This window comes from Canis lupus, chromosome 7, assembly GCF_003254725.2.
Source record: "Canis lupus dingo isolate Sandy chromosome 7, ASM325472v2, whole genome shotgun sequence".
NCBI lineage: Eukaryota > Metazoa > Chordata > Mammalia > Carnivora > Canidae > Canis > Canis lupus.
The window spans coordinates 39,436,640-39,450,439 of record NC_064249.1 but is presented as its reverse complement, the minus strand read 5'-3'; the positions used below and the strand labels follow the sequence as shown (position 1 = coordinate 39,450,439).

The 13,800-nt window shown below is 56.5% G+C and overlaps 2 protein-coding genes and 1 long non-coding RNA gene across 3 annotated transcripts in view; 2 read left to right on the top strand and 1 right to left on the bottom strand.

The window, feature by feature from the left end:
* Window positions 1–13,800, top strand: part of DNAH14 (dynein axonemal heavy chain 14) — a 475,011-nt gene that overhangs the window by 15,321 nt on the left and 445,890 nt on the right. The window lies entirely within an intron of this gene.
* CNIH3 (cornichon family AMPA receptor auxiliary protein 3) overlaps window positions 1–13,800 on the top strand; it is a 104,145-nt gene that overhangs the window by 77,517 nt on the left and 12,828 nt on the right. Inside the window, exons 4-5 of the mRNA XM_025430711.3 lie at window positions 6,530–6,642; window positions 10,764–10,907. Of these exons, the coding sequence (XP_025286496.1) occupies window positions 6,530–6,642; window positions 10,764–10,907 (257 nt within the window). The remainder of the gene's footprint in view (window positions 1–6,529; window positions 6,643–10,763; window positions 10,908–13,800) is intronic.
* On the bottom strand, window positions 1,535–6,953 carry LOC112648838 (uncharacterized). The gene is made up of 3 exons (XR_003129360.3): window positions 6,836–6,953; window positions 6,247–6,298; window positions 1,535–2,346 (listed from the first exon to the last, which is right to left on the bottom strand). It is a non-coding gene; the product is annotated as an uncharacterized LOC112648838 (long non-coding RNA).

Below are 13,800 nucleotides of genomic sequence, written 5' to 3'. Positions count from 1 at the left end.
GATGCCAGGCCAACCCTTGGAGGTTTCTCCCCAGGGTGTTCTCCTGCGTGGCGGCGGCTGGGGACACTGCTCTCCCCTCTGCAGGCTGCCTGCCCAGGACAGTCCACGAGGGCAGGATGTCACAGCCCCGCAGATAGAGGGGGGTTGGGGGTGAGGTCTTTGGAAGGGAAGTCTGTGCCTCGTGTCCTCTTCACATCCCTGGCCTGTGACTCTTAGCACAACTGTTTAACAAAATCACCTGGGCAGATTCCTGGCCCGGAGTAGACTGCTAAGAACCTAGCAATCTGCATTTTAACGTGCGCACCCCAGGCGATTGTGGTGCAGGCGGCTGGTGGGTCCTACTTCGGGAATCGGTGCTGAGTGCCATCAACTTGAATGTGCTCTAAGCCCTTGGGATTCTGTTAGAGTATCAGTTCTGGTTCCGCGGGTCTGGAGCAGAACCCCAATTCTGCCTTTCTCACAAGCTCCTGGGTGATGCTGGTGCTGCCGGTCCAGGGAGCACCGTGTGAGGGACATGTTCCCAGCACGGAAGGGCCCACCTAGACCTACAAAATCTGAAACTCTGGGGGTGGGCCCCAGCCATCTGTGTTTTAGCAACAGCCCCAGCTGATTTGGAGGTACCAGGAAGTTTGGGGAGCACAGCTATGAGGGTGATGCTTGAGGAAATGGGCAGGGTGGGAGGTCCAGGGAGCTGAGTGGTTGGCAAGCCCATTCTGTTCCATCTGCTCCTAGTTTCCCTCTCCTGCAGGAACTGCCTAGACCCTTGAATTTGGACAGAAGGAACCTTCTTCCCTGTGGGTTTGGGCAGGCACACCTCCTCATGGATCAAGGTGCAGGATTTCCCCAGCATGTGGTGTGGCCAGTGGTCAGGGCTCATGAGAAGGGGCAGGAGGGCCAGGGGTACCCTAGCCAATGGCCAGCCATCAGGGCAGGAAGGATCCTGTAGCTCTGGGGCCTGTGGCAGGGTATGGGAGAGCCAGAGCAATCCCAGGTGACGGTGTGAGTGTCTAACATGTGTGGCAGGTGACACAGCTTTGTCTCACCTTGAGGGTGGGGCTGAGCTGTGAACTGGACCATTCTCAGGCTGGGTAGCCAAGAGCAGTGGGCAGTGGGGATGTGGGTTCACCCCTATCTTCTCTCCCTGGGCCACTGTTGCAGAGAAGTGAGTCCATGTGGGCAAGAGAGCCCCAGAAACTCCCCTGATTTGGATGAAATATGCTCAGGGAGGGTGGGTGGAGGAGAGGGTGGACCAATTTGATTCTTCTGTCCTTGCATGCTGGGACCCAGGTAGGGAACACCTCTTGCTGTCTTTGTCCAATTCTCTGTGGGTTTTGGTGTACAGAAAAGGCCCACAGGGAAAATGATCGGGGACTGGCTCCCCTCGAGGCTGGGCCCAGTCCCTGGGATCAACCAAGCAGGTCTGACCTAGACCCTGACAATGATGCCAACAAGGATGCTGCTGGCTGTGCGGGGCGCAGAGCCAGGCCATGGTTCCTTTTTTTTTTTTTAAAAGGTTTTATTTATTCATGAGAGACAGAGAGAGAGAGAGAGAGAGGCAGAGACACAGGCAGAGGGAGAAGCAGGCTCCATGCAGGGAGCCCGACGTGGGACTCGATCCCGGGTCTCCAGGATGACACCCTGGGCTGAAGTAGGCACTAAACCGCTGAGCCACCCGGGCTGCCCTGAGGCCCATGGTTCCTGGGGACATGCATCAGCACACATCACATTAGCTCATGGTGGCTCTTCACGTCTACTCTAGGCGATTCTGTGCTAGGTACTTATGTGCCAGGGTCATCCGCTCACCTCTTAGGATATTTTTTGAACATCGATGCAAATTTCAGGAAGTCAAACACTTGAACTGGCTGGCACCATTAAATGGTCACTCAGGTCAGCCTAACCCCAAGCCTAGCTGTTGGGGTGTCCCGGCTAATCATGCCATGGGAGGCCAGGGCGCCAGTCCACAGCACGAGGGGATCAGAGGCCTTTAGGGAGGCTGGCCAGGGAGCCCAAACTGTTCCCTGCTCCTTGCTCCCACCTGGCATGGGCTCTAACCCGCTGCCTTCCAGGAGTGGTTTACCCAGAGTGACTGCAGAGAAAGTGCCCTCCTTCGAGCAAAGGGACTCAGAAGAAGGTTTCCTGCCAGCACTTGGGATGCTTTTCTCCTAATCTTCCAGTGCAGCAGAATCCCAGGTTCCCAGGCATGCGACATTTCTTTCCCTCCGTCCCATCGTGCCTCCCCTGAGGTGAATCAGCTGTGCAATTACTCACCTGGGGACAGCAGAGCCGGTATCTCCACCTGGGTGGTTATGAAAAGATTGCCTCTTCCCTGCTCATCCAGGAGGGCTCCTGTTTGGGGAATCAAATGAAAGGGTGTTATCCTTTTTTTTCACACCCATGGGCCCTGGGGCAGATAGACACAGAGACCTAGACGTCCTTAAAAACAGGCAGAGCCTGGGTTTTCATGGTTGGAGAGGCAGGTTTGGTTTCTCTCCCCACTTGGGGAAGCTGGGGGCTTTGTTTCAGTGTGTGTGTGGTTCAGGGGAGACTAGGTGGAGAATTAGGAAGCCAAAATCGGTCCTGGGTAAGAGCGACAAGTGACCCACCTGAGTGTGGATTAGCTGGTACATGATAGTGACAATAAGGGTCATGACAGTGCACCTCTGCCTTTGACGCGGCTTCGCCTCCCAGAGCAGCCTCCTCCATAGGACAGGCTGTGTTCCTAGGCCATGGGGGCTGGCATTTACAGATAAGGGAACTAAGACCCCACAGGGTTAGCTGCATTTCTTAGGACCACACAGTGACCGTCACGTAACTATCAGAACTCATATAACACTTGGAGGTGGAGGCGAATATTTTGAGCCCAATGTGCTTGTAGTGGAAAGCTTGTTGTCTGAGTCCACGGAGACTGGGTCTCACAGCTGCCACTCCCTGCAAGCTGAACACAGCCCTGGTGGCTTCCCTGTGTGGCTTCCCAGTGGCTCTCAGTATGTGTGTGGTCCCAGCACACTTTCTCCAGCGACTCAGCTGGCCCGTCCACCTGGGATGTATGGTGAGAGGCAGGAGCAGGTACGCGGCCGTGGGGCTCGTTCTGCACCATCATCCCCTCCTCCCCGCCATCCTGGAGGTCCCATCCTTCTGCTCTTTCACATCCCTCTCTCTGTGCACCAAGAGAGTGCCTTGGCATCCTGCAGCCCCTCTGCCTGTCAGGGGTGAAGTAAGACAAAGGTGCAGCCTCATTGCATCCCACTCCCGTAACACGTAGGACTACCAGCCAGCAGCAGATTGTTTGTGGGCTAAAGCCAGGAAAGAACACAACACACACGCCAGTGGATGGGAAGACATGCAAATGCAGTTAAATCACTTTGAAGACAAATCAAGTACAATCGCCGGGAGAACATGTTTGTGGATTCAGGAGCTGAGCCGAGGGTGAGTGCTCTGCAGGACGCAGTGCATGTGTATAAGGAAGGAAACCTGCCAGAATGTTCTTGCCCTGGCCCTGGGAGGGGGTGCGGAGGCCCAGGGCAGTAGGGGCAGTAGAAATAAAAGAGGAAGAACAACAACAAGTGGCAGTGAAAGAAAAATGGCAGATAGGAGAGGGAACAGGTGACACGGAGGAGTCAGAGCCGGTGGCTGTGGGCAGCCACGGGTCGTCCGTGAGGGTGGCTTTGCAGAGGCCGGAGGTTGGGAAATATCTGGGTGAGATCCAGGCTCTGCCTGGATGAGATGGCGAGCCTGGGAGCCTGGGCAGGGAGTCACGAGTGATGGTAGAGGTTGGGGAGTGGGTGAAATCAGTGAGGTCTTCCTGGACAAGTGCAAGCTCTGCTCGTGCTCCCAGAATGAGGCCCTCACAGAGGGAGTAAAGTCACATTTGCCCCGGGCTCCATGCCAGTACATGGTGAGGTGGTGGCCCTTCCAGGTGTCTTGTGCTGGACCCACCCTCTGCTGGGTCCCTAGGGCGCCTCTCCCTGTTTGTGGGCCTCTGGCCTCCCTGAGTGGTGAGGTGTCCCCGTCCTCTGCTCTGGGTGGAGTGAGTGCAGCCCCTCGCAGTCCCACCAGACCTGCATGGGGTGGCATAGTCAGTGTTTCTGGCTCTGCAAATCAGGCAAGTGGGGCTTCCTCCTTGCATGGACCACACCTGCATGGAGGCAGCTCCTCTGTTCACTGGGGGGAGAATGAGGTTGGTGTCATTCAGCAGCTTTTCTTAGGAAAACCCAACCCACTCCAGTGTGGGGATGTGGCTCAAGGTCAAGGGTGTGCTCACTGGGGTCAAGGGTCAAGGTGATCTGTATGTAGCAGGTGAGCTCAGAGTGGAGCATCCAGTCCAGCTGCCACGTGGGGATGAGCATGATGGCCCCATGGTCATCGGCCCCGCTGTGCTGGCCATGCTCATGAGGGGCAATGCTGGGGGATAGAGGGATGAGCCTGGCCCCACTGTTCCCACAGGTACCTTGTCCTGTGTCTGACTAGATGGGTCAAATCATACTATGGTGAGAGGCAACCCCTGAATCTCAGCAGCTTAAAGGCCACTGGCCTGTTCACACTCACATGCTCCTCCATCACCTGGGCCCTCTTCTCACCTGGAGTTTTGGGTGGATGGGCTACTCCCCACCCTAATGCCCTCGCAGTGTCGGGGAGAGAAGGGCCTCAGAGTGGGTGGCATTGGCTGGCCGGTGCCAGGGCCTGGCTGCTGGCGTGCTGCTGTGTGTGACTCACCCAGTGTGATTCCCCAGAGGTGGGCACTGTGCAGCCAGTGTGGACACCTGGCAGCCTGTCACCAGCCCCGGGGTGAGGGGCAGGTCCTCATGTCCACACCATTGTGGCTGGAAGCAAGCGGGAAGGGACCCCACACTCTAGCGAGGTGGGGGAGAAATGGGAGGAGCCTCTCCCATTGGTAGGGGTGCTGTCCAGAGACAGTATGAGGCCACTGGGAGAAGGCCCCAGAAGAGCACGGTTGGCAGTTTCCCTCTGTGTGGTGACAGTGACCAACCTCCCTGCTTGGAAGGTTGAAGCTTCCACTGTAAATCAAGCCCTGAAGATGGGAGAGGCCCTGGGCCTGAAATCCAGCATGGACTCCGCAGGGGAGGTGAGCAGGGCTGCAGCCGGGACACTTGGTGGGCGGTCCTGTGAGGAGGGGCTGTGGGGATGCCCACTCTTCCCCGGTGGCCGAGGCCTGCAGGCTGGCTGTGACCTGGGCTGCTGTGTCTGGAAAGCTGGCCCCATTGGTGGGACTCCAGAGCTCCTCGATTCCAAGGCATGGGTCCACACGTTCATCCCTGAGCAGACTCCTGGGTAAGGAAGATGCTGCTTGGTCATGAAGCGCATCTCTTACAGGGTCGTCTGGGGCAGTTAAGCCCCGTGAACACAGGGAGGGATGAAGGAGCCCAAAGATGGGACAGTTTGAGGCGGTCTGTTTTCTGTCCACAGACGCCCTGGCTGGTGAGCCAGGCTGCATCCGTAAGGCCAGCAGCCCCTGCCGCAGACCCACACCCTGGCCGCCTCACCGCATCCCATACTTGCTCAGTCTAGGAGACAGCGCGGGCGTGTGTGCTGGGGGTGGGAGGAGACACTGACTCGTTGGGGGAGGGGAAGGTCCAGGAGGTCCGCCAGGTGAGGTCAGGGAGCATGAAGCGGGCCTGAGAGGGCTGCAGGAGCTGCAGGGGTGAGGGATGGTCTGAGCGGGGCTTCCCTTAGGAAGCAGCATTTGAGATCAGCCCACGAAACTGGCTGGAAAGATTTTTCTCGGAGCTCAGAGGCATTCATGCCGGCTCAACAATGGGCCTCGCACTGGCTCCTACGTGACGGGGAAGATGGTGCACTCCCTCTCCATCTCTGGGTTTCTTTACTGGCCTGGGGAACCACATTTCTTCTTTACAGTCACAACTTTGATTTCTGTTACGACGTAAATATCCTGGGGAGTTTGTAATGACTTTAAACTCTTTTTACAAATAAATAAATAAATAAATAAATAAATACTCTTTTTAACACTTATCCCTGGCGTGGCTGCATTGGGGCTGGGGAGCCTGGTCTTCCTGCCAGCTCCCCCAGCATCTCCTGGTCCAGGCTGGCCTCTCTGTTCTCCATTGTCACTGCCATTATCTTTGGGCTCCCCTGGTCCACCTACCATCAGGAGAAATTCTGTTTTTCCTGGCCCGCCCACATTTGAAACAAAAACACGTATTTGCTTTAGGTTTGCCAGGTTGTAGAGGAGGGTACGTAGGCCTGGAAAGCCAGGAGCAGGGCACTTACAGGATCGCGGGTGTTTCTCTTCTCGCTTTCCACGGCCAGGCAAGGATGACCCCTAGAAGCAATAGCCCATTCTGGTAAGTAGGGTGCCTGAGAGCCTGTGTTTGCTGCACGTGGGCATGAAGTGTGGCTGTGGGGCCACAGGGAGGAGGATGTAGCAGAGATGGGCTACATCTGATTCGGTGCCACTGCAGGAAGGCCTCTGGGTCGCCAGTGTGTTGGCAGCCTGGGGGCAGGAGTGACCGTACCCCGTGTAATGCAGGCCTGTGTCTCTGCCTCCCTGCAGCTGGTGCTACCAGAATACTGCATCCACAGCCTCTTCTGCATCATGTTCCTGTGTGCTCAGGAGTGGCTCACCCTGGGGCTGAACGTCCCTCTACTTTTCTATCACTTCTGGAGGTAAGTCTGGAGGTGGGGCTGCTCTGTGCTTCCTCCTATCTGCTTGGGCACCGGCCCTCCAGAGACAATGACCCCCAAACAGACTGGCTGCCCTGTGCCTCCCTCCCTTCTCTGCCTTTTGGAGACCTGTTCTCCGCGGCCTTCTTTGCAAGCTACTCGCAGATGGCACCCCGTGAGGGAAGGCCTCTCTCACCAGCTCCACATGCTGCAGCCTCAGCCCACAGGGATCGTTGTTGAAAGCAGCTGCAGCTATTCAAAATCACCCCCAAATGGAAACAGTCCACATGGTTACCAACAGATGAATGGACAGACACACGGTATGTCCTTGCAAAGACACATTATTTGGTAATAAAAGGCAGTGATGTAGTGATATGCGCTGCGACATGGATGAGCCCTGAGAGCTCGACAAGTGAAAGGAGCCAGTCCCAAAAGGCCATTCATGTGAAATGTCCAGAAGGGGCAAGTCTGAAGGGAAGGGAAGTAGGCGGTGGTTGCCAGGGGCCGGGAGGGTCAGGTGGGGCCTCCTAACAGGTGTGGACTTACTTCTTTTGGTGTGAAGATGTCCCCAAACTAGGTGCTAGTGATAACAGGACAATTCTCTGAACATGCTAACAATCACTGGATCGTGTACTTTAACAAGGTGAACTTTCTGGCATGTGAATTATATCTTTTTTTTTTTTTTTTTAAGATTTTGTTTATTCATGAGAGACACAGAGAGAGGCAGAGACACAGGCAGAGGGAGAAGCAGGCTCCACGCAGGGAGCCTGACATGGGATTCGATCCCGGGTCTCCAGGATCATGCCCTGGGCTGAAGGCGGCACTAATCCACTGAGCCACCTGGACTGCCCTCTGTTTTTTTTTTTTTAAAGATTTGTTTGTCCTGGGGATGGGGCACAGAGTGAGAATTCTGAACAGGCTCCACCCCAGCAAGGAGCCTGACATGGGGCTCCACCACTCACGATCCTGAGGTCATGACCTGAGCTGAAACCAAAAGTCAGAGGCTTAGCTGTCTGAGCCCCCCAGGTGCCCCTGAATAATATCTGAATAAAAAAGCATCTACCAGATGGGCTGGATTTTCTGGGACAGTTCTGATTTTAAATATTCTATTCTCTGTCAAGACTAGGCATCCGATCACGTGATTTGGACTTTGTAAAATGCTGTCGCCATATGGACGTAGGAGGTAGGAAGGGGAAACCGAGGTGCAGAATGCTGCCGTGCAGGTGAATCAAGCACCCTTGACCCCTTGCTCCCAGCACTGCTGTGCCCCACATATTTCCTCATCGTCCTCTTACCATGAAACATAGCTGGCATTTGTCACGTCTGCAGCACATTCTCCTTCATCTAGTGCACCTGGGAGACATGCCCCACGCCCGGCCCTGTAAGGGAGTCCAACGTGGGTGTGAGATGGAATCTTCACCTTTGACGCACGTTTATCCCAGTGGTGGAGGGAAGTAGATTCTTAGCAGACGTGAGGAATGCGCGCAGACGTGCAGAGAAATTTAGGGCAAACAGGCAGGGGGTCACTGCGAAGTCTGCAGGTGGGGGGCGAGCCCAGCACAAGCTCGGAGGTAGGACAGCACTGGGTTAGTGTGGCTGGATGCACGGCTTTCGGAGGGACGGTGGATGTGGGCTTGATGGACCACAGAGGGGTCAGGCATGGAGGGTCCAGAACTCTCTGATGGGGGCGTTGGAATCAACGTATTCTGTAGGGAATGGAAGCTCTCAGAAACTTTTGGGGGAGAAAGTGGCACTACCTGACTCGGTGTTAGGAAAGCGACCATGGCCACTGAGTAGAGGGGAGGAGGGTGAACTTGGGAGGACGTGTCCAGTTAGGTGATCACAGTGGAATCTCAGGTGAAGAGACACAAGAACTGGACCCCCAGGGTTACTGCGTGATGGAAGTGGGGATGGACAGAGAGGGTCTGTGGATGTGAGCTCGGCCAGTGAGCAGGTGCAGGGGTGGGGCAAGGGCAGCCTCGGCTCTGCGGGCTGGCAGGGGTGGGGCTGGCAGGGGTGGCGCCATTGACCTAGAGTAGGAGGAAGTGCAGCTTTAGGGAAAAAGGGAAATGACTCAGGGACACAAGAAAGTCCTGTGGGTTTTTTTTTTTAAGACTTAATTTACTTATTTGATGTATAGAGAGAGCCAACGAGTGTGACACAGGGCACAAGTGAGGGGGAGGGGATGGGCAAAGGAAGAAGCAGAGCCCCCCTCGAGCAGGAAGCCTGATGCAGGACTCAATCCCAGGACCCCAGGATCATGGCCCGAGGCGAAGGCAGATGCCTACCCGATGGAGCCCCCAGGCGCCCCAGGAGAGTCCTGTTGTGAGCGACGGTAACCCACGGAGGTCATGGATGACTGTCAGCTGGGAACACTGTGCTGTTGGAATCTGTTTCCTGCCCACCCCGGGGCTTTGTGGGCTCAGCTTACCCAGTATCCACACCACCAGGTGGACCCCTCCCTGTGTCACACACAGATCAGGGGGACTGTCGCCCAGACTCGCTGAGCTGGGACACAGCAGGCCTGGTTCAGCCCCCACCGTATGGATTATAGCCCGTGTCCTTGTCACCAGGCCTGCTCCCTGTGAAAGCCCCCTCCCTGCAAGAGAAATCTATTTAAGAGCCTTCTAGTAGCGTGTCGCCAGCCCAGGGAATCAAAGATGTGGTGGATTTACAAGACTGACTGGTGCTCTTCCAGCATAGGGGAGAGGTGGACACAGAGTCCTTGCGTGTGCGTGTGTGAGGGAGTGGCTGTCATGTCCCCGCCTGGGGGACCTTGTCTGACTGTGGAGTCAGTTCTGGCAATTCCCAAGTGCTCAGGAAACGAAAAGAAATGGGGAGAGGAGGGTCCTTTGAAAATGAGAGTCCTTGAACACCGTCTGCCTTGGGCTTCTGCTCCTGCCTCCCCCGGGCCCAGGCCGGGACGTTGTGCGGACTCGGCCCCTCCTGCCCTGGCTCTCGGGTGCTGGTGGAAAGCAGCCGGGGCACCTCCATTCAGTCCTGTTCTTGGCAGAGTATCACATCCAGCACCATGCGTCATGATGCCCCGTGGAGTGGGCACTTTCATCCCCATTTTACGGACGACAAAGCTGAGGCTCAGAGGGCCAGTGGCCAGCTGGCAAAGGTCAGGTGTCAGGCTGGTGGCCGGTGAGCCACAGAGCCCCGGCTCTCTCCACCAAGCCGCTTGGCCACCCTGCCGCCCCTGCCCCCACTGAACGAGGTCTCCCCAGAGGCCCCTGGATTTTGAATCTCCCGCTTAGGAGGCAAGGAGTGGCCTAGAGAACTGAGAGCAGCAGCATCTCTGAATCGGCTTATGCTGTCCTCCTGGCATCCTGTGATGACCGACACTGTCGCTGTCCTCTGAGGGGGTGAGGCTCGGCTGGAACACCAGGTCCCATGTTGCTAGTGACCAGGCGCTCTTCTGAGCCCTGGAGAAATCTGCCTAAAGCTGCTCTCCGGCCGGGCCTCCTGCCTCCACCAGAGTGACAGCAGCCCTCCGAGGCTGTGCCGGGGCCAGAGGTCAGCCCCAGGGTGGCCCTCACTCCTGTGAATGAGCCTGCTGGGTGTTTCTGCATAGACTTCAGCCTCCCTCTGGCCCACTCCCTGTGCTTTCCTGCCCCAGGTCCCTCTGCTGCCCTGTCCCCATCATAGCCAATGGTCTTTGGCTGTTCAGGGTCCTTCCACCAGGAGAATAGTATCTGAACCCCACCACACCCCAGCAGGCACGCGACATCCCTCCCCTAGCGTTCAGGTCTGAGTGGAGGATAAACCCAGTCATTAATGATTCAGAGAGACTGTGGCCGGTGGAGTCGCCCTTGTTCCTGAGCTGACACCCACCTGGGTGCCTGCGCCCCTGGGGCAAGAGGCTCTTGTTGGCGCCCACAGGCAGCTCCGGGTGACACGTTTCCCTCTATTGGAGCGGCTTTGCGGGTGCCATCCCCGTCGTGCCGGGGTCCCTGTCTCTGGGAGCTACGCCCTGCTCCAGGACACTGCCAGGCTGTGATGTGGGCGACGATGCGGGCAGAGGTGGACCACCACTTAGTAGAGATCCCTTGGACACAGATGGCCTCCCACGTCCCATCCGAGCCTCAGAGCCAAGGGTGCTGTGTCCTCTGTCCCCGCAGGTATTTCCACTGCCCGGCAGATAGCTCGGAGCTAGCCTACGACCCGCCGGCGGTCATGAATGCCGACACGTTGAGCTACTGCCAGAAGGAGGCCTGGTGCAAGCTGGCATTCTACTTGCTGTCCTTCTTCTACTACCTTTACTGGTGAGTTTCTGACCCTCCTGGTGCTTTCATCCTGCGGCACATGGGGGCAACTTCAGGCCACCACTGGCCCTAGGGGGTGACCTGTGAGGGTGGGGGTTCCAGCCTGCTGGGTAAGACCCCAGCCACCTGCCTCGGAGGCGATGAGGGTCCTGCAGGGGTCTCCCACTGGCGGGCGCGTCTGTAGGTCCGCACAGTGAAACGCATTGTCCCCACACCTTGGGGAGGGGGTTGGTGAGCTGCAGCTCATCACTCCTTCCCCCCGTAGGGCTCCCTCCACAGCTCAGCCACTTGCGTTCTCTGTAGCCCCTGGACGCCTCGCCTTGTGGCCCCTTGCAAGCATCTGGGGAGCAGAACAGAGACCCTGGGTGGCTGTCACCCTGGGTCATTGCAAGCGCACGCTCACAGCTCTCCCGATATTACATAACGCCATGCCCATTACGTAAACCGTGCTGACTCTGCGATTGTTCAGACGCCTCCCTTGTCTGCACCTCTGCGCATAGCGGCCCAGCCAAGCAGATGGCCGTAAACAGACTGCCTTATGGCTCGGGCCCCAAGGGTGCCTTTTCTTAAAGTGTCTCCCTCCTGTTCCTCCTTGGGCACATCTCTGGGGCGCCTCATCTACCACCTCACTACCCGGTCGCTACCCGTGGCCACGAAATCTGCGGGCGTCCCAGGGCTGCTGCTGATGGGAGCCAGGCGAGGAAGAGGAGGGTGGGAGTGTTAGCAAGGCAGCCTCAGGTTTGGGGCAGGCTGGGGCCTGGCTGATTTATCCACACTTACAAATGAGCCGGGCTTGGAGCCAAGAGCGTGGCTTGTATGGCCCAGGCTAGGGGCTTGATGCCATCGTCGTCCACATGTTAACATTTAGGAACCTGAATCCCAGATGTCGGATGCTTTCCTGTGTCACAGCTGCAAGTGCATCTCAAGTCTGATCCCGGACGTGGGGCTCTTAACTGCTGGCTGTCTTAGGAAAGCTCGAGAAAAGTCTTATGAAAGTGTGGTCTTTGGGCTTTCTGCATCAAGTGAGGTGGATGTACTTCTTAAAAATGCAGATTCTTGGGCTTGTATTGGCTGACTCAGGATTTTGTGGCTGGGCATCCCCCAGGATACTGCTTGGATATGCCCCCTTGCCCATATACGTCCCAGCGTCCAGAAGACGCGAGGCCCTGAGCATACACCTTACCTTGGGGATAACTCAGCCTTGGAGGGGATTCACAGTTATTCTACTACATTCTTCTTGGGGTCAAGAGTTGGTCTAGGCTCAGGATGACCCCTTCCCCCTCCTTCCCTATGGACCATCCTGGGACACTGTCTGCGTCAACTTACAAGGAGCCTGAGGGTCTCTGAAGCATCTCTGGAGAGGCTGCGGGGGCACGAGGGGGCGGCAGGGGTGGTGTTGGCAGCTCCTGCCCATTGGCCAGGAGTGATCATCCTGTAAATGATCGTGTTCCAGACATTCTGTTTAACTGTCTGTCCTTCAGTTCAGTCTGGCCCTGCCTTCATGCTGCATTTGTTAATTTTCGTTGCCAGAACAAAATTAGGACAACTCCTCCTGCTTGCAGGGACCCTGGGTAGCGGCCAGGGCTCCCCCTTCTTTGTTGAATCTGGTGCCTTGAGGCTCTGCAGAGCTCCCCAAAGATCCCATTTCTCCCACCCCAGAACTCCCAGCTGCTTAGATCCAGGGCTCTGGGGCACACAGGACTGTCAGCCCTGGTCACCTCATCGCGGGAGAAGGGGACCCAAGCATGTGGATAGCTATGTGCAGGCTGAGCACAGTGCTGGACTGGAGTGACAGCCACTGGGAGCCTGTCATGGTGGGGTTAGCATCTCACAGCTTCCTCGGGCTCCCCAAGACCTCGCAGAGATTAAGAGGTGTGTCCGAGGCCCTTGTCGAGAGGTGTCTATATGGCCTCACAGCCAAGGCTCTTCTCAGCATTGTGTGCTAACCAACCCAGTGGGTGCCCTGTGGACCAGGATGTGTTTGCAGGTTCCTGGGGTGGATCCTAGCTAATGGGAACATGAGCAGGTTAGTCCAGTGTAGACTGTCTGCCTGCTCCATGTAACCATCTCTCAAACCAAGAGGTGAAGTAGCACCACCCTCCTGCATCGCTCTGGGTCATGCTACTTCCTTCATGTTTATTCCTCTGCCTCTATATCCATCTTATCTATGGCCGACTTGATGGCAGACACCCCGTCTCTCTGTCTTACTCGCTTGTGCACAAGCACATAGGACGTACTCACGAGCTCCTGGTTGTTGCTGGAGCTTGGCTGTGCACCACCTCAGGGCAGGCACCGGACTGCAGGCTCACCATGTTTCTCAGCACCGGGAATGGTGCCTGGCATGCAGGAGGCGCCCGATAAATGCTGAATGAGTGAGTGACTGCAAGTGAGTAGAGCAGGTAAAGGGCATCTGTGATGTCACTCGATGCTGTCATGGAGAGTGCATTGGCCTTGGCTTTTTGCTTTTCCCTCCCTGGCTCTGTGCCCTCAAGCGATGCACTTCTCATGTGACCCCTGGCTTCCCCAGGTGCACTGAGAGCCTCCAGCTCCGGCCTAGCCAGGGATGCTGTGTGGGCACAAAAGGTACCAGGTTCTCAGAGATGGAACTGCACGTGCTTAGAGGAGCTTGCTGGGCCTTTGAAACTAGGCAGGGTTAGAAGTAAAGCAGAGCTTCTTTCATTGGGTTTTCTGTCTGAGGTTATCCATTTCCCTCTCTATGATGTGAAAATGTGGTTGTTTTTCTTTGTTCCAGGGAGGCTAAGTGGTATATTTTGGCATGGAACATCCTCCATCTTGCAGAATTAGCCTTCAGCCCTTTCTAGAAGCACAGGGATGCGTGACCTCCAGGACACATGCTCTCAATGCACATTTGATGCCTGGATTCCATTAAAAA